The sequence below is a fragment of the Fringilla coelebs genome (genome assembly GCF_963513975.1).
Source record: "Fringilla coelebs genome assembly, chromosome: 16".
Taxonomy (NCBI): Eukaryota; Metazoa; Chordata; class Aves; order Passeriformes; family Fringillidae; genus Fringilla; species Fringilla coelebs.
The window spans coordinates 16,147,996-16,175,869 of NC_140042.1; the positions used below are offsets into that span (position 1 = coordinate 16,147,996).

The window sequence follows — 27,874 nt, forward strand, 5'->3', positions numbered from 1 at the left end:
TACTCCTCTGAGCAGGGATCACACAAAGGGCTTGTGAAGGAAAATAGTCCTCCTAGCAAAAACAGATTTATCTGGGGACCTGGAAGGAAGCCTTAGTGCATTTCCCTGGTGGATAATTGCTCCATTAGACAGAACACAGAGATGTTAAGACATTTAGGACAGTAATTTGCCATAAGTAATACAAAAGCAAGAAAGACAAAGTGAAATAATTTCATTAAAATCTGGGTATTTGGAAAAACTTTTAAATTTTGAAAATATTCCTACAGTGGGAATTAAGCTGCAAGACACAACATAGCATCAGGGTTACTCTGTGTAACTGGTATTCCTCAACCCATGTCTCTCTGCCAAGAGAGCCTCAAAAAAATACTGCAAGATAGTGGGAAGTAGGCACTTGTTAATATTTATGACTGTCCCTTAGAGGCATCTGTGAGTGGATACTGGTCCAAACAGCTCCTGCTCAAAATTCCACCTGCTTAAGGTTTTATGATTTTCTTCACACTTAAAAAACAAAACAAAACAAAAAACCACTTCATGGATTCCCTGTGAAAGTGTGTATGTATTTAAAATGAGTTCTGAAAGGAAAACTGAAAAGGAAAACTGATTACACAAAGCCTTCTCATGTGGCAAAGTAAGATGGGTCTCTTGATTTATACCAATACCCTCCTTCCTGCCAATTTTAAACCACAAGGAGATGAAGCTGGTCAACTCAGCTGCAGGAGGTGTTAGCATCTCCTTTCCTCTTGATTTCCTACCTTCATAAGAAAATGGCTATCATCATCCATTGAACAGTGGATTGCAAAGCAGTATCAGTGTGTATCATCCTTATAAGACCTAAATGAAGATGTAGATATCCAAATTCTTTATAAGCATATCACAACTAGCATGCTCTGCTCCCAATACTCTGAAATACGAAATAAACACAGGAAGTTGTATCATCCTGGTTCCACAGATGGGGAACTGAGCCATCTCAGATGAAAGTTTAAAAAACCTGATGTCACTCACAAAACAGAACTTCATCTCCCACTCTCTTCTCTACCATGTGCCTCAGGACAAACTGAACTTGGAGAATGACACTGGAAATGAAGGGAAAATATTTTATTTGCAACAGCAAACCATTATTGTATGGATCAGTGATTTCTACAACTCAATGTGCTCCACATAGCCATATTCTCTCCAAATAAAACTTGTTTATTTATAACTAAGCTGAACCATAAGATAACTACCAGATTTACTGACAAAACCAAGGAGTTACTGTGTCCTTACAGCTATATCAACAACCTAAAACCCATCCAGGGTACATTAGGCTTTTTTAACATCAGAGTGGGGAAAGAGCAGTAAAGAGCTACTCCTCCTCATTTGTCCTCAAACAGAGAAGTGCCTCACTCCAAACCCTCTCTGGACATGCCAGCTGTGGGACAATGCCACCTCAGGAGAAGAAGGTGCAGCAAGCAACTATTAAAAAGCACCTTCTAGGTAGACACAAGAGAGCTGAGGATGCCAGACAGCTCCGGAAGGAATATTCATTCAGTGTTTGTATTATGAGGAGGCAGATTCAGCCTTCATTTCACTGACTCTCAGAATAGTACAAGTGTCACACCTTTAAGTAATGATTGATTTTTTTTCCTCCTACTTGTATGTCATTTCCCTCTTCTGTGTTTTTTATCTGTATGCAACTTGTGTCTTTTCCATCTTCACTGCATTACTAGTACTCTTTGAAGAAAAAAACTTGATACAATGCAAGCTCAGGATGTGCTCTTTCATGGAAAATCAAGGACCAGGGCCAGGGGTCACACCACTGTCATGTATTCATGGGGACAGTGTTTGCAGGCACAGGCACTGTGGCTGAGAAAAAAGCATACAGCAATTGGGACTTGCTCTTGACTTCTCCTTGCCCATGAACTTAGGAAGATGGTGTCCAGATATGTTCTGGCAGTTCATGGATATTTATTTATTCCAGTTTTCCTTCATGAAGGTGTCATTTTGACAGTGACATTCCTTTGTTATGGTGGCAGTTAAGGAAGCGTATAGGATAACAAAGAGAAATTTAGTTTTGGTCAGTGAGGCATATTTGTCTCTTTTTGTTTGTTTCAATCTGATTACATCCATGAATTTCTTTTAAAAAGCTGAAAAGTAGTTTTGTTTGACAGTAGGTACAGGAAGAGAGACTAGGCTGGAGCCCCTCTGCTGCAGAGCCAGGCTGAGAGAGCTGGGAATGTACAGCCTTGAGAAGAGAAGGCTCCAGGGAGACCGCAGAGCCTCTTCCAGTGCCTAAAGGAGCTCCAGGAGAGCTGGAGAGGGACTGGGGACAAGGGATGGAGGGACAGGACAAGGGGGAATAGCTTCTCACTGCCAAAGGACTGCCAAAGGGTTAGATGGGATATTGGGAAGGAATTGTTCCCTGGGAGGGTGGGCAGGCCCTGGTACAGGGTGCCCAGAGCAGCTGTGGCTGCCCCATCTCCGGCTGTGTCCAAGGCCAGGCTGGACAGGCCTCGGGGAAACTTGGGATAGTGGGAGGTGTCCCTGCCCATGGCAGAGGGTGGAATGCAATGAGCTTTAAGGTTCCTTCCAACCCAAACCATCCTGGGACTGTATGGTTCTTTGATAATACAATAAACAGAAGGCAGAAAAGTAATCGTGTGGTTATCAATGCATTCTTCAAGGAATGGGCAGGTGTAAGATAAAAAAGGAGGTGTAAAGGGATGCAGATTGCCCCTTGATCTAACATGGGTCTCCTGCAGGACTAGAACAGTTACCCAACCTCACTTCTGAAATAACATTATTATTCATCAGTAATATAACCACCAAAGAGATTGAGAATTTTCTCCTCTTTTTAGTTTTTTTTTTTTGCAAATTACTTTGTGACATCTGAATAGAATTGCTAGACAAGTACACTGTTATTACTCTAATATTACCTACCTTTTAGGGAACTTAGTACTCTGCTTAAAGTTATGAGGACAATAGAAACTTTGCCTTCGGTAGCTTCTGGAGGCATGACATTACTGCTGCCTCATAACACCTTTTTCCAGCAGGAAAAAGTAGGACCACAAAGTTCCATTTATTTCACTTTCCCTTTTCTTAAGTTTCTGAACATTGCTCTTTGTAATTTCTGTAAGATATTAAGCTATTCATCATCTTTGCAGTTTATATAGTTGCCTGCCTTAATAAACATTTTAAAATTTCAGAATAAGAGTACATACTGTGAAAAAAAGATATTTTGAAATTATTATTATCATTAATACAGCTGTTTTCTCTTTTGGCAATGGAAGTAAGAAAAAGGACATCTGTGTAAGTGATTCAAATGCATGGGAGAAAAAACCCAAGGTGAAATACAGGTCAGTGGGTGTAAGAAATTTAAATTAGAGTGAACAGATTAAAATTTATTATTGAGTCTCTGTTTTAGACACTCTCTTTGCATGTATCATGCGGCCCAAATATGCCTTCAAAAACACATCCAGCACATCATAGTAGGGATGGAAAGGCTATGGCATTTTGCCAGTACAGAAATTCAAGAGAATAACTCATTAAAAATAACTCTGCCATTCCGTTTGCAGGTTTTGTACTGGTCATTGGACTGGTGACATTCTACCGTATCGGACCATACACCAACCTCTCATGGTCCTGCTACCTGAACATCGGAGCCTGCCTCTTGGCCACGCTGGCAGCTGCCATCCTCATCTGGAACATCCTGCACAGGCGTGAGGACTGCATGGCGCCCCGCGTCATCGTCATCAGCCGCACCCTGACCGCTCGCTTTCGCCAGGGCTTGGAAAATGACTATGTTGAGTCACCATGCTGAAAGAGCACACTTGAAAGGCGAAGGATCTCCAAGGAGATCTACATTGGAGTTATTTTCTATAAATATATGCTATAATTTAAGGGTTGAAAGACATCACAACGTTCACTTGTGTGGGCAGAGGCCTTCAATCATTATTCGGATGGGCTCCATCTATATACATATGTATAATACACCTAATTTTTATATATATATATATATAAATATATAAAATATTATATTGCACTCTCCTGCTGTACAGCACGGAATTGTTGGGTTGGCTGCATGGCAGCAGGGTCAGCTGGAGAAGATACCAAGTGTGTGCAATGAGAATACAGGAAAGAGGGAACCAAACACATTTTCTCTGTCTGCATCAAGTTCTTCTGCTCCTTAAAATTTAAGCAAAAAGCTATAGGAGATCCATGACAATAGTTTGGGAGTTAACAGGCAATTTGCAAAAGCAGAAAACTCACTATAGATTAAGTGATGGGTTTAAAAGCTGTCTAAATTTCATGATTTCTAGTCCTTCTATTCACCTCTCTACAAGGAACGGATTCTCATTAGTTGCAACACCTGCTCCCAGTCCCAGAACAGACCAGAGAGTAAAAAGCAAAAGCAGCTCTAAGTATTTTCATGTAAGGAAAGGGATTGCAGAAGAATTAAGTTGCTTTGTTTTCAGCCATTTCTTTTGTGTCCTGAGATATAGGTTCGCTAGTGTCCTATGCGTAAACAGACATTAAAAATGAGAAGGGTACGCAGCTAGAACAGGCCACATATGCTGCTGAAAAAAATGCTTCAATATTACATTGAGAGAAAACGTCCACAGGAGGCTACTGGAACTCCCTAATAAGCAAATATATGATTAAAATGCATGGTTGGGAATTATTATAAGAAAGAAATATTCCAGCCCAAATTGGTTTCGTTTCTCTCCAGCTAGTTACAACATTTGCTGTGGCATTAGAATGCTATGACAGGACACCAGCTCTGCCCAAGCAATGCTCAGAGCCACATAACACAGGGAATATTGGAGAATAGAGCTGCCACTCAAGCACCCAGACTGGAGAATAAGACAAATATACAGGACTTTGGGACTTTGAGATTTTAAAACAACCTGCCTAATAACTTAATATGATAATGAAGTGAAAAATTAATGCCATTAATGCCTTTAGAATTAGGTATAATGTTTATGTCTTACCCTGAGAAGCACATGGCCTCACAAAAGTCATATGCATATAATTTTCAGAAAGAAAAACATGTCAAAAACTATTATGCAGGAATATGTAGGATTCAGGAGCCTGAGGCAATGACAAAGTGTGTCAGTAAGTGCTTTCAGAATGCCTCTCTGAGCACAATCAGTGATAGGTTTGAGGGACTATGAGCTGTGAATGTTACAAATTCCTTAGAACCGTTGTGTTGCTCCCAGCTGAGTACACTGCTTTGCTTCTTTATCACTATTTATACACTTTTAGAATGTGATCATCAAGCTGGCTCTTGAGTTCTGTTCTGCACTCAGTTTGGATGTGATAAGAAACTCAACCCTGACTGCTGCTTTACACCATGTTCCAAATGAGCAACACTCCACAGAGACTGATGCTCTAGAACAACTGCACTGCTCTAGACTGTCAGGGGAAATACCCTAAAGCTGACAAGGAGTTTCTTCTAGCAGTAGGTTTGTAAAAACCAACTAAGATTAGCATTCATCTGCCTGCATTAATTTTCTGGGAAAAAAAAAAGAATTCCAGAAATAATATGTTATGATTAAATGCAGCAGTTTTAAAAATAAAATATTGGAGTATTTAAAAGACATTATATTATTTCCTCTAATATTGCAATATCCATATTATAATAATGTACATGTGAATTTAAAAATCAGCTATGTGGTTGGTAAATCTGTAACACTCAGTATTGGTGTGATTATTTTAGATGTATAAATAAAATTGTGAATGTTCATTTTCTTCTAGTGATGACATTTTTGCCATTCAGACATAGCATAAGGTTGCAGGTCATCAGTAATTCTTTCTCTTTTAGGAAAAAATAATCCACAATGTTTTATAGACAAAGAATGAGCAGAGAATGCATTAAAATATCTGTGAGATAACGATGTTTCATCTGGTTAAAAATGAAAGGGAGAATGAAATCAGAGAGGGAAAAGGTAAGGAGAATCTAGGAGGATTTACACTTCATACAAACTTTTAGCAAAAATAAACAGCACCCATGAAGAAATAGATGCAAATAGTTCTGATACCTTTTTATCAGCTTGATGGATTTGAAGGCCTCATCCATGTCTCCAGCAGTGAGATAGTAGCTGAAGTTCAGCATGGCATCCTGGGTGGTCTTATCACAGTCTCCTAATCCAATGAAATCTCTCATGGGTCTTCTTGCAGCCATCTGAGAGACTGTTCCTGAGCCAGACTCTGAAGCTCCCTTCTCAGCTTCTCCCAGCTAAAAGGAGAAGGTTGTCAAATAGGTATCAAGCAGGTTGAAACTTACTCCTTTGCATGTGGAATTAATTGCATTATTCCCACCACAGTCCAAGTTTTTTATATCTGCAGAACCATAATCAATAGCATCAATAGTTGCAAAGTTTCAGAGCTTTCTAGAAAATGCCACAAAATATGGAATATCACAGAAGAGATTAGCATATTGCAGTGAAAAATCACAGCATTTTAGTGATCACTGGAGATTGATAATATACCACAGAAAGGTAACCTCCTTTTATTACAGTCATTATTATTTTTATATATATAACGTGTATAAATAGTACAACTATTATAATAGTAACTGTTAAGGTCCCATATTTCTGAAGATTTCAGATAAGCATCTCTCCAAATTTAGTCTCTTCTCAAATATTAGTCTGCAGTTCTGAAAGTTAACTATACAAACCAAATTCTTTTATCCTTGCCTTCACATAAATCTTATGAATACTGAAGCTCAGGTTCAAACCCTTCCCCTTACAATTGGCAGTTCTAAAGCTTCAGGGGTACTTTCACCACCCACTGAAAGGCAACTCAGAGCAATTCAATCATTATGCAGAAAACCAATAAAGTCTCAATCCTCAATGTCAAATGATCTGTCTGGAGTGTAACAAGGAAACTTTCCCAAGCCAGGCACAGAGGAAGATCATCTGAATCATGAAGGACACCAAAGTCCATATACATTCTACCCTAACCGGATAGATACATAAGAAAACTAAATTTTAAAGTATACGGAAGCTAATAAAAGTTGGATTATATTATAATACAATGGAAGTCCTGGGTAAAGAAATCAAAAGCACAAATCTGTTTGACTAGAACTTGAGGAATTTCTGGAACCAGGACAGTAAAGACATTATGGCGAATAAGGAGAAACCCTGGAATGAAACTTGTTCAACAAGGCTTGTTGTAACAACTTTATTTACTGTATTTAAAGCAGACTCTGCTCTTTTACTAAATTAGCTTTCCCAAATGAATACAAGTGACGTAAAAAGTGACTTCATCATAAAAAGACAGCCACCTACCAAGAAAATGGAAACAAGAGAGGAGCAGAGGATGAAGGAAGAGCACCAAAGCAATGCAGATACTTACAGGTTTATATATACATCCCCTCCGAAAACACAACTAGTGGCAGCAACAATCCATACAAAGTCAAAAAAAAAAAAAGAAACATAATATCAAAGTAAAATAGCATGAGACATGATGGAGAAATGTTAAAAAGAAAGACTGGAAAATGCAGCATATAACATTTGACCTTTCAATTTAAAGGAAAAAGAAAAGTAAAACACAGTAGAACACTAAAAGCTCAGTCTGCAGGAAGACTGACAATAAACAGTGCTTTGAAGAAAATGAATTGCAAAGTGCTGCTCTGAACCTGAACATAATAAGTAGATACGTTCTTCCTGTCTAACAGTGCTCCCAAACTACACGAGGACTAGAAGTCTCCTTAATATTAATTTCCTGTAGATTTTACAAAACTAATTACATTAGTATAGTAAATGGGCTCTGTTGCACTCCCCCTACAAGACAGGAACAGAGCAAATCATCATCCTAAGAAGTACCAGGAAACTCAGGTCAGAACTTCACCAGAAACCAATTTGTAGGTGAAAGGCTGTAGCTCTCCCAGTATGCATGGAATTATGTAGAGTATTATTTACCTGAGATGCAAACAATTTTGGATTGAAATCAAGTTTTAGAAGTTAGAGCCTGCATTCTTGGCATTTGCAGCATACAGGCACTTGTTGGTGGTGCAAGATGACTATCCTTGCTCTCTTAGGTATTCTGCAAGGAAGTGGGATGCTTCTGCCAAAGCCAGAATGAAATGTCCTGTCATATGGCCTACATAAATCTCACACACACACACACCCCTCTTGTACTTGCAATAAACACAGTGACGAGATAAAGCAGAGATTTTTCCACATCCCTTTTTCAATTGCATTACCTGGTAATTCCTGTTTCTCCTACACTTGCACATCACATTCCATTTACAATACCCATTAAAAGCCACCTTACTACAAATTCCACAATTCTGTCAAGTTCATCTGCATCAGAATTATCTTTATGCCATTTCTACATGTGATGCATCCCCTGCCATTGGAATTGCTCTACCTACCGCAGACTCAATTTGGTTAAATTTGTTCCCTGTACAGTGCAAAATCTGAATTTTGGGGAAGGGAAAGAATCCTTAGAGATTACCTCACCTTTTTTGCAAAGTAATAATGTGGCACCTCTATGCCGAGAAGAAGCTGGAAGGATGAAGGCAATGGAAAGCTGTCCTGCAGCAAAAGGCCATGCTCTTCAGTGCTGAAAAATGATATAATCCAAACATCCATCTGGAAAGGGAAGCAAAGCACTATTTTATTTTTGTGCTGCAATATCCTTCTTTTTGCTTTTATTTTCCACATTCACTTGGCAGAAGCTTCTCTTGAGCATAGTATGACCTATACATTCAGACACACAGCTGCTGGGAGGGCAGAGCCACACTCTTCCTCCCTGCAGTGAGCAGCCAGCACCTCGCTCTGCGTTCCAGACTGCTCCTCCTGCACAGGGAGCTCCACCTCTGCCTCTGCAAGCAGCTTCACCCATCAGAAAGAGAGAAGCCCCTGGCACAGATCTCTCTGAGAGATCTGGCTCAGGGCAAAGAAACAGAATCACAGAATAAGAGAACCACAGAATGGTTTGGGTTGGAAGGGGCCTTAAAAACTATCTTTTTTTAAAAAACATTATATTATTCCCATTGTAAGTTTATCAGTTCACTGACTGCTTTGAGTTCCCAGGAAAAATATCAGCCATGCAAAAATAATTCTTCTAACAGTTTAAGTATTGACCTGACTCAAGTTAAAATAATATTTATTTCCAGCGGAAGTTAATCAGACTTGTCATTTGCTAAGGCATAAGCAGACAGTAAAATGTTCTGTTGAATAAGGGGCAAAAAGTTGCATTCCTTTTATATCTTTTCAACTTTACTTAGAAGTCAAGCATTTTTAAGTTTTTTACTTGAGTAATATTAAGGTCAATTATTCTTCTCTTTGCTGGAAGACCCTAGCCAGGCCTTTTGAGACATCCCTACCCCCATTTCTCCTTTTTACTTTGATCTTTTCATGGTTCTTCTAGGGTCATTTAAAGCAACAAAAGACACAAAGAGCTTTCTATATCTAATTTCATGAGATTAGTTAAAATAAGGCACAAATCAAAAAACTTGAGATTAAAATGGATGTTTCAAATCAATGTAATGTTTATGCAGGATAGGCAGTTCTGTATAAAGTGGTAAGGAACACTACAAGTACAATAGCAGGGGAAGAAGGGAAGACTTGTTTGTATGATGAAAGAAATATTTGATTAGATAATTTCTGATCAATAAAAATGAAATTTTTTTCTAATGGAAAAAAGACCATAACAGATAATTTGGGAAGTCCCATAAAAGTGCACAATATCTCTCCAGAAAAGCAGAAGATGGGAGGGACTGGGTAGAAGAGCATATTTCTCTATTCACCTTAACAGCAGTGTCCCTGTTATTCTATCAAGTTAATTCTTGCTGCTAAAAGTGTACTCAAGGTAAAAAATCAGCAATTTTTTAAGTTACAAACTTCTAGATTATCCATCCACCCAATAATGTCACCAGAAAAACTGCAGTCCAGATAGAAGCTTGCCTTATGGTGATTTCCAAAATTCTATCCCAGCTAAAGAAATGCCCTTTTTCTCTTCTTCACTGTATGCAAGCTCGGCCCAAGCCAGAGAGCTGCCAGAGAGGGACTGCCTGAAGCACAGACAGCAAACACAGGGCTCACTACTCATTGTTGCACCTACTAATATGTACTACCCCCTCCTACACCTTTAATGAAGCACAAAGGATTTACTACTTGGACAGGTAGTAAACTCCATGTAAAACAAGATAAAACAAATAAAAAAGACCATACCGTGCCCTCAGTCTGGATTTCCTTTTGGTCTGGAGGTTGGAAGCCTGCTTCAGGAATTACTTCACATACAAAAAGTCTTGGTTCACTCTGGTCCCAGAAATGGCAAGCAGGGATGTAACTGTGCAAATCTGGATACTCCACCACAAACCTACCAAGAGACAAGAAAAAATGTAGAAAGGGAGACAAAGTAGTTCCAGCCCATTCATTGCATGAGTGCAAATAAAGCGCTAGCCAAGGGATCATTCTCAGTTATTTATACTCTCTATTAGAACATTAACCAGATTTTCCTGACTCCTGACATTTTACACATGGCAACAACGCTTCTAGTTTGGTCTGTTACACTGAGAGTGGTGACAGGACATGAAGCATTTTGGTAGGAAAAAAGTTGGTACCACCTATGAAAATAAGTACTCAAAATCTGCCTGCCCTGAGATTGCAGGTCCTATAGAAACCCTTGAACATCCTTGAAGCTATCTACTTCAGTGCCTGCTGCTCTCACACAGGGGTTACCTCAGCTCTGCCTTCAAACCAGGGAAGCATTAAGATTGGAAGAGCCCTCTAAATTCACTAAGTCCAACCATGCACCCAGCACCACCACCACGTTCATCACTAAACCATGTCCCAGAGTACCACATTTGTACATTTTTTGAACACTTCCCAGGAGGGAAGTGCTCCCACCATTGCCATGGCCAGCCTGTTCCAATGCCTCACAATTCTACCTGAATAAATTTTCCCTAATACCCAATCTAAATCTTTACTGGCACAATTTGAGGCCATTTCCTCTCATCCTATTGATTGTTACCTGGGAGAAGAGATCAAGCACCACCTGACTACTCTGCATGTCAAGAGTTCTGAGGCACTGTGAACAGCACAAGGACTTCCCCTGCAGCCTTGGTGTCCTGGGTTGACTATATGATGCTTTTATCCCCAATTGTCTCGTTCTGTTTATGCTGAATAAGAAGTTTTGCACCTTTAAGACTTGTTCCAGAGAGTGAAGGGGAGAGAGAAGCAGCGTGCAGTTTGTTTTCAGACACTGCACTCACTCCTCCACATTCCTGCTCCTGGACTGTGTTGTCTGCGGATGGACAGACAGCGGGACAGAGCTCTCCTCTGCTTTTAGTTAGCTTTAGCTGGCTGAGGCAAAGAAGTTCCCTGGACTGTGGGTTTTTTTCCTTTTTCCCTTTTCTTTGCACCTCTTTACACCTGCTCTGGACTGAACACCCAGAAGAGCAGTGGCAGCTAGCACCTGTGGCCCACTGGGCCAGGCCTGGCCTGCCACATTTCCAGCACTGGAGGGACTGATAAGAGACTGAGTGAGCTGGACCTGCCATCCGGGGAGGGGACTTTCTCCGTTTGTCATCTCTTTTGGAGCAGCAAGGGGTTTTATTGTTTAATATTGTTTAGGTTTCATTGTTTAATAAACAGTTTTTTCCACTTTTCTCCAAGGAGGTATTTTCTCCTGAACTGGTTGTGGGGAGGGGCCGATTGAATCTGATTTTCTAGAGGAGCCCCTCTGGGGGCTCTCTCCCAAATTTGCCCTGAACCAGGACACTTGGGAAAGCCAGTCTCTGTCAGCAGTTAAAATAATAACGTTACTGCCTCCTTTGGGCATTTCAATACTACTTCAGTGCCAGCTATGTCAAGACTATTTTAGCAATGGCTTAGTATTCATCCTTCTGAAAAAATGTCAAATTATTTAAAAGAAAAACCAAAGACGTCATTAAAGTATTTTCTCACTTGCTGTCACCACTGAAGGGTGGAGGTTGTGGGGATGACTGGAGTAGGGCTAGAGGGCAAATTGAAAGAGACATTCAAAGAGGTGCAGAAATGGCTTAAGTCCTCTCCCTGCCATGGAATTCAAAATCAGTAAATCGCAAATCAAAAAAAAAGAATTTGTGTAAAAAAAACTGGGAGTGTTTAGATTTTCCTGGGGAGGCAGAAAGAGAAGCAGAAGAGGTGTAGATCATTATCACTTTCTGCTGAGTTGACTCACTCTGATTTGAAGATCCTTCAAAAGGATACACAGATAAATGGATTATTCACATAGATGCTATCTAACACTCAAACAGTGAAACAGCATTCCTGGCTTGGGTTGGCTTCTGTTGGGCTACACAAGATACTGCACTTGGAAACAATTTCCTCACTTAACTCTTGACAACACTACTCCATAATTAACCAGGATGTAAGACCCCAGATTTGCATTGGCCTTAGTTTTTGATGAGCTGGGTTGTTTCTTCTGGCTTTCAGTGGTAAGGAGAGTAATTCCTTTTGTTTGCTTGCAATACCCATAGCAGATAGTAGCTAAAAAAGCAATCCACCTGTTCCAATGCTGGTTTTCCTTAAGAAAAATACAGTCAGAAAAATTATTGTAAAATCAAATGGAAATTTGTACTCTAATATTACATCATACTTTCACAAGCATTCCCACTTCAGTGCATTGTGCTGCTAGGATTTCTAATGCACTTCCTACAGCACAGTTTGCCTGAACAGAAAAGTGCCAGCTCTAAATAGACACGTCATGAGTTTTTACCCAGACAAACTCAATTTTTATTATATTTTTAAAAGAACTTTATTCCTACAAGGACGTTCAGAATGTCCTCTTCTCAGCTCCCTATTATGTACACTCTTCAAGGAAGGGTAGCTCTCCCAAGATTTTTTTTAATTTAAAGATCTGGATCCTGACTCCAGTCACGTAATACCTCTGTACAAAACCCCCAACACCAAACCATCCTCTCCTCAGAGATCTCTAGCTTGATATGGCTTCTGAAGTGCTAGTAGCTCTCCCTGAATTTCTCTTCTATGAATTTGTCCAGTATCTCCATAAGCACTTCCTTCATCCCCTCTACTGCCTTTGCAAGGAATTCCTTGGCTCAGCAGCATGTTGGCTGAAGAACTACCTCCTGCTTATTTTGAGCTTGCTTTCGGGGTGTGTTGATTTGGCATAGCCTGGTGATTGGCTGCAGGGGTGGGGGGGCATGCACCTCAGGGGTAGCTTCTGTGAGAAGCTGCTAGAAGCTTCCACCATGTCTGACAGAGCCAATCTCTGCTGGCTCTGAAGATGGACATGCTGCTGGCCCAGTTAGAGAGGTTGGTAATGCCTCTGCAATAACGTATTTAAGAATAGAACCAGAACAGCACACACGCCGTTTTCTCCCGGGCTGGAGAGGTGCCAGGGCCGCTGCCATGCCAGCACAGCCCATGGCGAGCCCTGCCTGCCCAGCACCCCTGGCCAGCTGTGCTGCAGGCAGAAAGGCAGGGGCAGCTTCCCCTCCCGGTACCCCACGTGAAGAGAGGTGTTCAATAGCACCAGCACCATGGCAGCTGTCACTGCCCCTGCAAGGGTGGCAGGGCTGCCAGGCTGGCAGTGAAAGCATGGTGAGCAATTCCCTGACGTGCAACCTAGACAGGATCAACTTCTCAGCATTGCAGGATCCTGCAAGAACCTTTGAATCAGTGGAACTTGTTGACAATGGTATCTACAAGCAACAGCTTTTTTCTTGTCAAAGAAGAGGAGGAAGTGAGGACACATGAGGGAGAGCAACATGGTGACACCAAGGTCAGTGGAAAAGAAAGAGAGAGAGGAGGTGCTCCAAGCATTGGAGCTCAGATTCCTCTGCAAGCCATGGTGAGGACCGTGCTGAAACAAACTGTCCCCTGGTAATGCATGAAGTCCACAGCAGATGCAGAAATTCACTCATAGCCCGTGACAAAAGTACTCCTGCTGGAGCAGGTGGATGCTAGAGAAAGTTGCAGTCTAGTAGAAGACCTGAACAGAGAGAGAGAGAGCCCTTGCTTCCAATCTAGAGCAGCCTATCCTTCAAGGAATGCACCCCATGGACGAGTGACCCATGTCACAACAGTTTTGGGAAGACTGTTTGCCTGTGGGAGGGACCCCATGGCACAGCAGAGGAAAGACTCCTCTCCCTGACCAAACAGAAGAAGACCTTGAGTGACAAACTGACCAAAACTCCCATGCCCTATATCCCTGAAGGGTGGGAAGGACGGAAGGGCTAGAGGGAAAAGAGGTGTTCTAAGGGCTTATTTTACTTCCCATGATCTTCCTCTGACTCTGTTAATAATAAATATACTTTATACCTTTAAATTTAAACCCATTTTGCCCTTACAGTGCTTTTCTCCCAGTCCTTAACTCATGCACCCTTTGTTAATTCCCTTTTTTTTTTCTTCCCTTCTGTCTGCCCAACTTTAAATACAAGGGTAAGCAAATGACTCTTGTGGGTGCCTAGCGTTTGGCCAATGTCAAACCATGAAACTCCCTAGCTCGGATTATTGGAATAGATAGGGATGCAGCTTGATGGACATACAATTCAGTGTTAATTAGTTCTTTAGAAATAAATAATTAAATTCATACAAGCTCCTTCCCAAGACGCAGTATTGTCAGAATAAGGATGTGCTTGTCTCCACAGGGCATATTTCCATCTTAAATCCACCATTAATACTTCTTGAAGCAAAAGCTCCTTACTTGCCAATGCCTTGTCCAGCAGAAAGGTTCTCTCTACCATCTCCCTGTTCAGCCTTGAAATCAAAGAGCGTAACTTGGTCCATTTCAACATCATAGAAACAGATCTTGGAATCAATGTTCCCATCTGCCTACAAGAAAGGAAAACAAAGGGTGCTGGAGCATGCAGTCAAAAAGAAGAATTAGGTAAGTTTATCTCATATGCTTCATGCCCTCAGCTTTCTTTGTTGGTAATCACAGAGGTCATTCTTACGAAGAAATACCAGAAAATTCCTGGTTCTTTTTCTATTCCAACAAGCCAGCCTTGGATTTCTTTGAAATGCTACAAAGCAGCTTTTGTAACTAAAATATTCCTTTTCGGAATTGCTCCCAACACAGAACAAAGCATTAAGAGAGCTTAATTAATGCTGGGACATGACACTTCATTATATGACTTGATACACTGGCTGGACCAGGTAGGTTTATTTCTGAGAAGTGATTCTTGAGTCTTCAGTAATCTCGACCCATACCAGCATATGAACCAATGGACAGGTCCCAGACCGTGAGTGAAGAGCTGTGCCTCACCCTGCTGACAAGGATGCTGACTTTGCTGCCATTAGCATTGCACTTCACAGACAAAATGTTTCCATGGCCCGGGAGCAGCTTGGATAAACTCTTGCTGTTGCAGTGCACTTTTGCCTCTCTGTGGGAAGGAATAAACTTCAATTATATGGTGGTAAGCAACTGGCAATTTAACAAATTACGGGTAAGACTTTCAAAAGAAAACTATTTTGACTATATGACACAACTGCCCCAGACTCCCACCTCCTCTCCAGAGGATTGCTGCCACTGCCTCTCTTTCAAGACTAAGTTAACAGACACTCTTTCCTCAATGAATCAGCAAGAATAAATGTCAGTGCTTCTACAGGATTCCCAAAACATGGCTATACAGCAAGAACATCTGAACATAATTCTCAATTCAGAGGCCTGCTTTTCCTAGAGAAATAAGCTGAACAGTACCATGAATGTTGAATAGAGCCCATCACATAAAAGTTCTGTGTATGGAAAGCACACAGTGCAGCAGAAGTAAAGAAATGTCATTAGCGGGGCATATTAATATATTTTATTATCTCAAAAGGATTTTATTGCTGGTATAGATACAAACCCAGAAATCAGTCAGCAACAAAGACGACAAATCTCATGAAATGAAAGAATGCAGCAAAAAGTGACACCAATTTAGAGCTATAATACAATCTCTTGAAAAAAACATGTTTGACTCTATAAAAATAACATTTGTTTTCAGCCAATTATGGTGTCCTGAAATTAAAGTGTCATAATTTGAGAAAGGGTACTTTCAATACCAAATGCAAAAATTTATCATAGCATGCATGAGTGGACCTGTTTTTTCTCACTATCAAATATCATAATCCAATATTTATGCTAGTTACAACCTGCTCGAATCTAATAACCTTCAAACTGTCCCAGGTAAAACATGTGTGATCTCAACCCAAGTATTTTCCAGATGGCAACTAACTAGACTTTAGCATTCCTCTGGTGACAGCATGCAAAGAAGAACAGAATCTACTTCACTCTTCAGGTTTTTCAGCTTTTCAAAATTAGGTTTGTCATCAGCAGCTACATTTTCAAAATGAACGTCATGTCAGTATCTTTTTCACATTCGTCAGTATGAGAGTACAGCAACCTTTGAACAAAGTCAGGTACACTCCTTAACCTAAACAGGAGAAAGAACAGAGTCTCCACAGTTCTATGTTCACTTTTGCTATAGATTCATTGAAACAAGTTTGCTGATTTATGAGGAGATATAAGACCTGGCTTTATTTCAGCTCTTTTGAGATTCAAGTCTTGTTCAAGATCCAAAAGAAATGGGATATCCTTAGCTTGATCTTCCATAAATTCTCCACACACTTTTAAATGCACTCAAATATCCCTCATGGTATCCTCTTTTAAAAATAATAATCATCATCATCATCCTCATCAATCCATGACTTGCCTAATAATTCCATGGTTCCTCCCTTGCTTTGGAAATATGCCATCATTTCACACAGCTGCATGTATTGTCTCACGATTCAAAGGGACTGTTGCTTTTCATCAAATCAAAACCAGCTAAAGATTCCCCACAAAATACACACTTAACTATAAACAGATTATTTTAAAAGCCTTATTAATACCTGCGTGAGAGATCAAAGATTTTCAAGTGAGCCAGATCAGTTCCCACCGCCAGGAAATTCCCACAGACATCCAGGAGGCATGGATTCCCCTCTGCTTCAGAGAACACGAGCAGCTGTTTAACTGTGCCCTGGGGAGAAATGTGTAACACCAGGTTTGTGTGGCCACAGCCTCACTAGAAGGGACTTATTTTGTCACCAAGTTGCGTCACAAATTGCTGAACTTCTGTGTTAGATGAATCACACCAAGCAAATTGGAGAAACATAGACACACAAATGCAATCTGGGTTTCAGGTATGTACACAACCTCAAAAAAAGTCTAAATTTAAAGGCATCCTTCTGCAACAATTTCCTCTTTAGTAACACAACCTTTACCAAGTGAAAGACATACAGAAATATCAAGTCCCTGAAGGTCCTTAAGTACATAGCTGTAAAAACAAATACATTATATTTATGTGATGAATCACACCCATTTCAAAATATAATATTTGCTTCCTAAATAAAATTATGCAATTAGATAATTAGATTTCTCTTTTTGGTTCTCACAGACTAGCAGAGGCTGCCAAGGTTCACACAAAATGTGCAGTGATATTTTTCATTATCTTGTAAGAATATTCAGTACGATCATCTTCCTAAAAGTAAGATATGTATCTCAACCTGCATGCAATTTAGATCATCTTAAAGTCTGTAAATACTTATTAGTTACATTGCAGTAGTGCTCAGAGTGGCAGACTTTTTAAGGAACACAAAATGTCAAAGATCTTTCTGCTGAAATACTCAAAATATATTTTGAGTATTGTATTATGACAAGGAAGAGTTGATAGATTTAGGGAGATCATGGACATTACTTTTAAGCTCTAACACCAGTCTTTGAAAACAACAAGGCCTTTTTATCCCTTCATGGTTTTCTCAGGCCTTACCTGCCAAGTGCGGACCTGGATCCGATACGGCTCCACTGTGTATAGATTTTCTCCATGAACAGCCAGAACTGGAGAGTCACAAAGAAAGGAGCCTGGAACAATCACAACAAAGCCATCATTACAATAAATATGTTCTGTAAAAAGAAAGAAAAGTAACTTATAGCACACAATTTCCACTACCTTGCACCAAATCTCTTTTTTGATCTGTCAGCCACTATTGAATCCCAACTCCTGGGTGTTTTAGCCTTCTTCCATACTGCCACTACATTTAAAAGCTGGGGTTCTCATTATAAACAGGTGTTGGTACATTCTGTCCATGGAAACAATTGAGAAAGGAAGGGCAAAGAGTTGATACAGGGAGTGAGAGAAAGAAAAAAAAAAGTGCAGTGTGAGGTTCTGGTAAGAGAATTCACTTTTCCCTTCAGTGAACTGCTACTGAAGAGGGATAACAGAATTTGTCAGAACAGTGGTTCTGCAATAACTTCAGAAGTGGTGTAGACTGTTAGGACCTTGGTGGTAATAAAGCAATGATTCAGCATGGAAAAGTTATAAAATGCATCAGTAAATATAGACAAGGAGAAAACACTTAATGATTCTTAAAAGACAAATCCCAAGATTTAGGATGCAATTGATGAAATTCTACACCACTTATTTCTCAAGGCAGAAATATTTAGGGAGAATTAATCATTTAAAAACCTAATTTACTCTACCTGGCACTGTACAGAGCAATTTATGGAATAACTTCTCTTGAGAGCTGGGACAAAAGCCTCCTTACCAGTTCCTATGTGAGTGCTATGTAACCTTGATTACACTTCCTCTCAAGCAAACTGGAAAAGCATTCAATAGTCATTGCCAAAGGTTCTTGATCAAATCAATGGTGTACTTAAAAAAATATAAAAAGAAGTAGTTCTAGCCTCACACAAAGTTTTGTGCAAGGCCCTCTATAATGTAATTTAGCCACATCATATAAAAGCTTTCTCTAGCCCTGAGTTTTTCCAGTCTAGAAGAAGGTATCCTGGCCCATGACAGGGGGGTTGGAACAACATGTGCTTTAAAGTCCCTTCCAACCCAAACCGTTCTTTCATTCTATGCTTACAGTGCATCAGCTACCATGAATGAATAAATAACTTTGGAAGAAAAGAAGCATTCAGACTCTGACCAATGTTTTAAGTCCTACCTGCACTTCTGAAGGTATCTCCAGAGCACTCAAAGACAGCCACTTGCTTCCCATTCCAGAATACTACAGCATCCTAGAACAAACAAATAAAACACCAAATAAATATATACTTTTAGCTCCTTTTGGATTACTGCAGGAATTTATGCAGTAACATGGCAAGAACTCCCCTACAATAGCCACCAGTTACTAGTTCCTCTGGACATTGGGTTTGAAGGCTTTTAGCAGCCCAGAGGTTCTCTGGGTTCTGGTGAGCACCCTAGAGCATTTCTGAGTCCTGTTCTATCTTAGAAAAAAACCAGCTCCACTGCAGCACCATTGCTACTGTTACAATACCTTCATAACACACTGTGTTGAACATTTAAAAAAATACTTATCTTAAAGACTTAGGAAGTTTGATCTCGATAAACCTAACCAGGCAACTGATTAAGCAAATAAATAAGAACAAAAAACCCAAACCAATTAACCTGAGTAGCAAAGACGCCACTAGCATTCATATCAACACGAAGGCTGTGAGTGGTTCCTGTGCTGAAGATCGTCACATTGAAGAGGTTGGGAGACACCTGTACCACGGCCACCTGCTGATGAAAATGTGCCAACATGGCCTGCTCACTGAGGATCACCACAGAGCTGATGTTGTTCACTGCCAGCAGGTTTTTTCGGGAACCCCACTGTATATAATGGGAAAAGAAAAAACACACAATTTCATCTCTAGTCTTGAATTGTCACAGTAGTGTCCCAAGAGAAGTAACATGGGAAAAGACAGAATAAATATTTTTATACATATGCAAAGTCCTACTATGCAAATACAAACTATAGGGAATGACTGGGAAATATGACAGATTCAAACTATTATGCTTCTTATCCAGTGTACTGGTTTAAAAGACATGTATCTGCCAAGGAAGCCAGGAACCTTCCTGGAATGGAAAGATGGCCCCCTCCCTCCAAATTATTATAATTTCACAAATACAGGGCTTCCAGGAAAAAAAGATGGGAAAAGGAATAACAGTTCTTTTCTAGAAAATATATATCTATAAAACAGAACAAACAAAAAACAACAAAGAAAAAAAACATAAGTTTTTCCACCAGCCAAGCAATTTCCCCTTGGTTGTAGTTATGACCACAACCAGAGGGGGATGCCATTGGCCGAGGCAGAGGGTCTGCAGTGGCTCCCCCATGGCTCAGGGGATGTTCCAATGTGAGCCCTGAGCCTCCCCGGGGTTAATGTTGGCCTCAGGAAGACAACAAATGGGAAGCAATTCCTTCGAGAAAACCTAATCCTTAACATTATCCACCCCAAATTTTTTTTTTCCCATATCAACATGTTACATTGAACTTACACTTTTTAACATGCATTATCCTAATTACATACATACATACATGCAGATATGGATACAGGCACAATGTCATAGACAGTTCACCCCAAAACAAGGTCCTGTTGAGGTATATGTTATGTTTCTGTGCCACCTACTAAGTGCAACCATGCCCCTGAGCAAAGACAAGATGACAAATGGCTTTGTCTTTGCTCAAGACAGAATTCATCCAAATAGTCTTTCCTAACATACCTCTCATATGTACCACTGGAATCTTATCGCCACCTGCGGTACACAGGGGTTCAGACTGTGCAGGGCCAGCTCGCTTAGTGGAACCTCTGTGTTAATTAACCCTGTAGCCTTTGCTCAGTGCAGATCCCACTGCTTGAAGATCCTACCTCCTGTCATCTTCAATGTTCTTTTTAGTAGTCCATTGCACTGCTCAACTTCCCCAGCAGCTGGTGCATGGTAAGGAATGTGGTATGCCCACTAAATACCATGTTCTCTAGCCCAAGTGTTTAATAAAATGTTTTTGAAATAAGTCCCGTTCTCTGACCAATCCTCTCAGGGATACATGCCTCCAAAGGACCTGCTTTTCAAGGCCCAGGATGGTGTTCCAGGCAGTAGTGTGAGGCACAGTGTAGGTCTCCAACCATCCAGTAGTGGCTTCTACCATTGTGAGCATGTAGCTCTTGCCGTGGCAGGTTTGAGGCAGTGCGATGTCATCGTTCTGCCTCCCCACACTTATATTGGACCACCGCCTACCCTACCACAGGGGCTACACCTGCTCGGCCTGTTTGATGGCAGTGCACATTCCACTATCATGGATTACCTGGGAGATGCTGTCCACAGTTAGATCCACCTCTCAGTCTCATGCCCCCTTATAGGTGGCACCTCTGTCCTGACAGCCTGAGGCATCGAGGGCCCATCGAGCTAGGAACAGCTCTCCCTTGTATTGCGAGTCCAAATCTCTCAGTGACGCCTCGATTTTTGCAGCCTGATCGACCAGTTCATTTTCAGTCCTCCTTATTAGCTGACATTTGGGGACATGGGCATCCACACGACAGACTTTCACAGGTAGCTTCTCCACTCAAATGGCAACGTCTTGCCATTCTGCAGCAAGTCCAGACTGGTTTTCCTCCACACTGCCAGTCGGCCTTTTTCCACCTGTCCAGCCACCCCCACGGAGCATATACCAACGCCCAAAAGTCAGTGTAAAAGTAATTCTTTGGACAGCTCTCTCCTTCAGCAACGTCCAAGGCCAAATGGATGCTTTGAGTTGCACAACTGGCTTGATCTACCTTCTCCTTTGGTACCTTCTGTAACTTGTCACATGCAGCTCCATTTTCAGTGTGTTCCTACAATGTGACAGGAACCATTAGTGAAAAGAGCATAGCATGTTTCTTAGTTGGAAGTTGATTATACGGAGGAGTTTCCTCGGCTTACATCACCTGTTCCTGCTCTTCATCTGTCAGAACAAAATCCTCACCTTCAGGCCAATTCATAATTATTTCCAAGATCCCAGGGTGATCTGGGTTTCCAATAAAGGTCTGCTGTTAATCAAGGCAATCCACTTCATGTAGCATCGGTGGTGTGATGGGTAGAGGGAACCTTTCCTTTTAACATCCACCTCAGCACTGGCAGTCAGGGTACCAGAAGAAGTTGTGCCTCTGTGCCAATCACCTCTGAAGCAGCCTGAACTCCTTCACAGGCTGACAGGATCTCCTCTCTTGGGGTGTAGTTGGCTTTGGACCCTCTGTAACTTAAGCTCCAGAATCCCAGTGGCTGTCCCAGAGTCTTCCCCAGCACCTTCTGCCAAAGGCTCCAGCACAAGCCACTGTTCCCAGCTGCAAAGTAGAGCACGTTCTTCACCTCTGGTCCCATCCTGACTGGGCCAAGGGCTACTGCATGAGCGATCTCCTGCTTGATCTGGGCAAAGGCTTGTTACTGCTCAGGGCCCCAGTGGAACTCATTCTTCTTGAGGGTTACTAGGTAAAGAGGGCTCACAAACTGACTGTACCCCAGGATGTGAACTCTGCAGAAACCTATGCCACCTAGGAAAGCTTGTGTTTCCTTCTTGCTGGTTTCCTTCTTGCCGTGATCTTGTTGATGACCTTGGTGGGTATCTGGCGCCATCCGTCTTGCCACTTCACTCCTAGGAACTGGATCTCTCAGGCAGGTCCCTTGACCTTAGTCTTTTGGATGACAAAACCAGCTTTCAGGAGAATCTGGATGATCTTTTCTCCTTTTTCAAAGAATTCTGCTGCCTTTTTCCCCCCACATGATGATGTCATCAATGTATTGCAGATGTTCAGGAGTCTCATCCTTCTCCCGTGCAGCCTGGATCAGTCCATGGCAGATGGTGGGGCTGTGTGTCCACCCCTGGGGCAGTCAGTTCCAAGCATGCCGCACGCCCCTCTAGGTGAAAGCAAACTGAGGCCTGCCATCTGCTGCCAGAGGAACGAAGAAAAATGCATTGGCAATGTCAGGAGGGGCATACCACTTCGCTGCCTTGGACTCCAGCTTGTACTGGAGGTCCAGCATGTCCGGCACAGCAGTGCCCAGTGATGGTGTAACTTCATTCAAGCCACTATAGTCCACTGTCAATCTCCATTCCCCATCAGACTTCCACCACACAGGCCCAATGGACCAAAGGACAAGTGGGTTTTGCTGAACACTCCTTGGCTCTCCAGCTCATGGATCAATCTTGTGAATGGGGATCATGGCATCTTGATTTTTTTGGTACTGCTGGTGATGCACTGTTGAGGTGGCAATCAGTACTTGCTGTTCTTCTACCTTCAAAAGTCCTAACCACAGGAGGATTTTCTGAGTCCAGGCAAGGTGTTTAGCTGCTTAGTTCTTTCTGTCTCCACAGCAGCAATTCCAAAAGCCCATCAATGTCCTCTTGGGTCTTTAAAGTATCCATTCTTAATGTAGTCAATGCCCAGAATACATGGGGCATCTGGGTGCTTCTGCTAGTCCTTCCCAGTCAAGCTCACTTTAGCTTCCAACAACCTCAGCTCTTGAGAACCCCCTGTAACCCCAGAAATGGAGACTGTTTCTGACCCCACACATCCTGGTGCCATTAACATACACTGAGCACCAGTGTCAACTAAAGCCTTGTACTCCTGTGGGTTTGACATGCCAGGCCATCAGATCCACACAGTCCAGTAGACATGGTTGTCCCCTGGTGCCCCTACCTGGCTAGAGGCAGAACCCCTCTAATACTAGTTCTTGTGAATACATATGGGAGGTACCTTCCAGTGGGTTAGATACTTGCCTACAGGAAACTGGCACTGCACTCACTCTCACTGACTTCCCTTTTCCTTTCTCCTTCAGTTCTTGTCTTCAGGGTGCCAGCACACAGGTAGGTTTCCTGTCCCACCATCTCAAGTCTTCTCCATGGTTGAGTAGGAAATATCGTAAGTCAGTTTGTGGGGCATACCCGCTCTCTCTGTCTGGAGGGCATCTGGCTCTGACTTCAAGGGCTCTGGTTTGCACTGGTGCTACAGGTAAAGAGAGTCTCTCCCTGAGTTTTTTATTATCATCCTTGAGACTCTCGACCAATGTCTCTAGAGCAGAGATCTGGGTCCGCATCAGGCCTTGGACCCTACTCTCGTAATTCCTAAGTTTGCGTGCTACAGAGCCCATTGTCTCTTGGTTGCCCCTGAGATGCATTAAACTGGAGTATTCAGATGGCCCCTGACGTGCCAGAGTCCACCACATTTGCACTGCACACCTGACCTCCTTAGGGTCATTATCACGTGGTCCATTCCTTCCAAGAAGTATCTCCAACACTGCCATTTCTCTCAGGCATTGAATCCTTCCTCCATGGTCTTGAATAGCTTTTTATGATGGTGCTCCTGTAAACAAACCTCTCTTACATTTGCTAGAAGCCACTCCCAGAAAGAAAGGGGTCCTGACTCCCTCACGAATGCCTGCTCAATGGCCACACCCTGGGCCAAGGATCCCAAAAGCCTTGCTTTGGTACCATCAAGTTGCATTCCTGTATGCATAAGGTCCCAAACTTGAATCAACCAAGCCAAAAAAGCCTCACCCCCAATCATGTAATGTCTTTTCGCAGAGAAAGACTGCAGAGACTGTTAAGCAACAGGGACTCGGTGATGATCTCAGGCTCTTTTGCTCGCTTTGAGGGCCCTGGTTCTGCATCATCATTAGCTGGGCACACCAAATTGGTTTATCCTTCCTCACTGCAAAGGGCCAACTGCTGCTGCTGGGTGTGGCTGCCCCTGTGCTTTAGCTGGAACCTGGACATTTGTAACATCTGTTTGATCCACTACTGCACTATCCACCTTTCCCTCTGACTGCAGTGGTTCTGCTGGGCAGTGTCCCTGATCTCTGTGGCAGGTTTTGAGGCAGCTACACAAGGTAACCTCCCTCTGTCTCTGAATGGTGAATGGACCTCACTGAATAAAAACATAAAAAAGAATATGATATCTTTAACTTCTAAGGGAAATTTTAACTCTTCAGAAGCTGTTCTTGTAAGCCCAAAGAAGTGGGTGAAGAGTTGGGAGAAAACTCCCCCCCTGTGCTGCTTCCTCTCAATAGGTATCATTATTAAGGAATCCCCAAAGATAGAGATGTGATAGTTATATAGCCTTGTGTCCACATTTCAGAAGAAGTTTACAAGCACTGAATTCCTCACTTTATTGAACCATTCTACAAACAGGGTAACAGCCACAGTGGCCTTAGTTATAGGACCCATGTTTGAATAATGACCAGCAAACAGGAAAAACATAGCCATGATCATATGCCAACCAAATCAGGGTAGGCTAGACCATATAGTGCTGCCCAACAAGGTTTCTACATCCAGTACGCAGATGAGATACTCAAGATTTAGTATTCTCTTTTCACCCTTTTCTCTCAATGCCCTTGAGCCCCACATTGGTCACCAGTTAATGTCCTGGTTTAAAAGACATGTGTTTGCCAAGGAAGGCAGGAACCTTCCTGCAATGGAAAGCTGCCCCCCTCCCTCCAAATTATTATAACTTCCAAAATACAGAGCTTCCAAGAAAAAAATATGGGAAAAGGAATAACAGTTCTTTACTAGAAAAAAAAAAAAACAAACAAAACCGAACAAACAAAAAACCAATAAAAAGGCCCAATGACCAATTTCCCCTTCAGTGCAGTTACAGGGGCTGCAGGGAATTGCCTATTTCTGGACAGTGCTCCCCATGCTGTTACCTGGAAAAGGCTTGAATGCGAAAGCTGACACAATCACCTGTACCTATTAGATGTATGAGATACATATGGCACACTTTATTTCCTACATCCTGGATCTCTTGTTCTGAAGTTTGTTAATAAAACACTTAGATTCTCCATTTTCACAGCACTTCTGTTTTAACTTTGTAAGAAGGATAGTGTTAAAGACCCTCACTCTATACCAACACAGAGCAAGCAAACACTATTGCTTTTAAAATACTTTCCACTCTTATGAGAAAAAAGAATAATAGCAAATATAAAATTACTTTCTCTTGAAAGTCACCAGATATATTTGATTTTCTTTCCTTATAAAAAATAATGGGGATTGTTCTCACATATGAAGCACAGCAACAGAGTGATGTAAAGTATAACAGAAACACTCAAAAATTGAAAAAAACTAATTAATAAAACCCAACAACCAAAGATGTTGGAGAACCTAAAGCACAAGCTTTGCCTTTTATCAGAATGCTGGTGGCAAAAAAAACCTGTTCATTAATATAAAACTTTTAAAATTTAAATTTATGATTGTTACACTCAGCATTTCTCTTCTGTGCATATCAAAATGCTATTAGGCATAGAATGACCGTGTTTAACCTCACTGTGACAAATTATTTATTCCAAATAAATAAAAATGCTGCATCCCAATGTTTAACAAACAATATGTTAAAATATATAGCATTCCTTTCTAGATGGCACATCTCACCAAAGAATATTTGGTTGTAAATATATTTTAAAAACTACTGGTGAGATGAAACTTAACATTGAGAAAGTGACAAATAGAAAAAAAAATACTAATTAATAAAATAATTAATTTAGTCAGATTTTCTTGCCTTTTTAATAAATTTAAGAAAAATTGACATTCCTGATAATCCTTTTTTTCCCAGAAAATAATTTCAGGGAGCTGAATCCAAAGGTTTTGCCAGTGAACCATATGATGGAGAGACTAGCTACAAACAGGGAGTATTTCTACCCATTTCAATTTTAAAAGTTACTTGATTCTCAGGGGTTTTCCTCCTACTTCTGAAGGAGGACCAGCCTCTGGAACACACACTCATATGATAGATATCATGTTCATAGGTTTCACAAAGATGGTCAATTCATCTAAGGTTTGTGAAGTCCACTAACATTCCAGGAGGCTCTTTCCTTTTTTTACCTTTATCTGAGTGACATTTCCTTCAAGTTCTGTAGATGCCTGGAACTTCCACTTCTCCTTGCCCTCCAAAGCCCATGTGCTCTGATGAGATCTTGCTGCTTTCTTCCACATTGCTACTCTCCCCTTGCTAGTTCCAGCTGCCAAGATACCTGCCATTCACAAACATTTCATGTATTTCATCTTGGACTTCAGAAAAACACATCCACAATACACAATGTAACAGGCAGTGAACTCTGCTCCTTGGGTACAGAGGAGCCACTTTCTAGCAGCAGCATTTCTCTCCTCACTGCAAACCAACATCCTAGTTCTATACTGGAGAACTTTTCTGAAGAACCAATGGGAGAAGTTCCACATGGTAAAGTGCATCTTCTAAGCTACCAGACAAAGTGATGTTTTTAAATGCATCAGACAATTACTTCATTTTAATATTTTCTTAGAATATAGAAACTACTGAATATCCTGAGCTGGAAGAGTCGCCAAGGGTCATCCAATCGAGTTCCTGGCCCTGCACAGGACAGTCCCAGCAATCCAAATACATGCCTGAGACTGTTGTCCAAACACTTCTTTTACCTTGGGGTCATCTCCACTTCCTGTTCAGTGCCTGACCACCCTCTGGGGGGAGAAACTTTTGATATGCAACCCTCCCCTGGCTGGACACAGCTATGGCTGTTCCTTTGGGTCCTGTCACTGCTCACAAAAACCAGAGGTTGGATCCACCCCTCGTGAGGAAGCTGCTCCATGCGCCCCACAGTCTCCTCTAGGATGAACAAACAAGCGACCTCAGCCATTCCTCCAACGGCTGGTGTTTATTTTTAAATAGCTAGTTTTGTAGTCACTTTGTGCAACCAACCACTGAAAACCACTGCAGCAGATATCAGCTGTGCCCACACTAGCAAGCAAGGGGGTGCCCAGGAGCAGGTCATACACACGATACATGCATTGTGTTACCTTACCTGTTGTAAGGACCTGGCACACACACAATGTCACTAAGCTCTATTTTGCATTAGCTCTAGTGCAGGCTTGTAGGCTGAATGCCCAAAACACGCTGGAGTTCATTAGGTGTACTCCAGGGGTAGGTACTCTGTCAAAGGGAATCCAGCTCATATGCCCCAAGACAGCTCCAGTGAGTCCAAGTGTAGTTGAGTATCGAATTATTTCCCTGCACCTTTCAAGGCATATTTCCAATCCAAACTAAAATCTTCAACATCACATACTACCACTGAGATCCTCAGTCACAAGACAAACATACTGAAATAATTACAGGCCATGGAAGGCTGAGGTTTGACAAG

The 27,874-nt window shown here is 41.6% G+C and overlaps 2 protein-coding genes across 2 annotated transcripts in view; one reads left to right on the forward strand and one right to left on the reverse strand.

The window, feature by feature from the left end:
• TMEM204 (transmembrane protein 204) overlaps positions 1-5,722 on the forward strand; it is a 28,341-nt gene extending 22,619 nt beyond the window's left edge. The window contains exon 3 of the mRNA XM_084216157.1: positions 3,552-5,722. Within this exon, the coding sequence (XP_084072283.1) occupies positions 3,552-3,796 (245 nt within the window). The 3' untranslated portion in view covers positions 3,797-5,722. The remainder of the gene's footprint in view (positions 1-3,551) is intronic.
• A 155-nt stretch (positions 5,723-5,877) lies between these two features.
• The window catches only part of LOC311160122 (intraflagellar transport protein 140 homolog), a gene marked incomplete at its 3' end in the record, with an annotated part of 44,175 nt that continues 22,178 nt past the window's right edge, over positions 5,878-27,874 (reverse strand). The window contains exons 9-19 of the mRNA XM_084216604.1: positions 26,586-26,734; positions 19,364-19,567; positions 18,900-18,972; positions 17,723-17,814; positions 16,806-16,933; positions 15,202-15,319; positions 14,641-14,768; positions 10,161-10,308; positions 8,445-8,576; positions 6,018-6,214; positions 5,878-5,881 (exon numbers count right to left, since the gene is read on the reverse strand). Of these exons, the coding sequence (XP_084072730.1) occupies positions 5,878-5,881; positions 6,018-6,214; positions 8,445-8,576; positions 10,161-10,308; positions 14,641-14,768; positions 15,202-15,319; positions 16,806-16,933; positions 17,723-17,814; positions 18,900-18,972; positions 19,364-19,567; positions 26,586-26,734 (1,373 nt within the window). The remainder of the gene's footprint in view (positions 5,882-6,017; positions 6,215-8,444; positions 8,577-10,160; positions 10,309-14,640; positions 14,769-15,201; positions 15,320-16,805; positions 16,934-17,722; positions 17,815-18,899; positions 18,973-19,363; positions 19,568-26,585; positions 26,735-27,874) is intronic.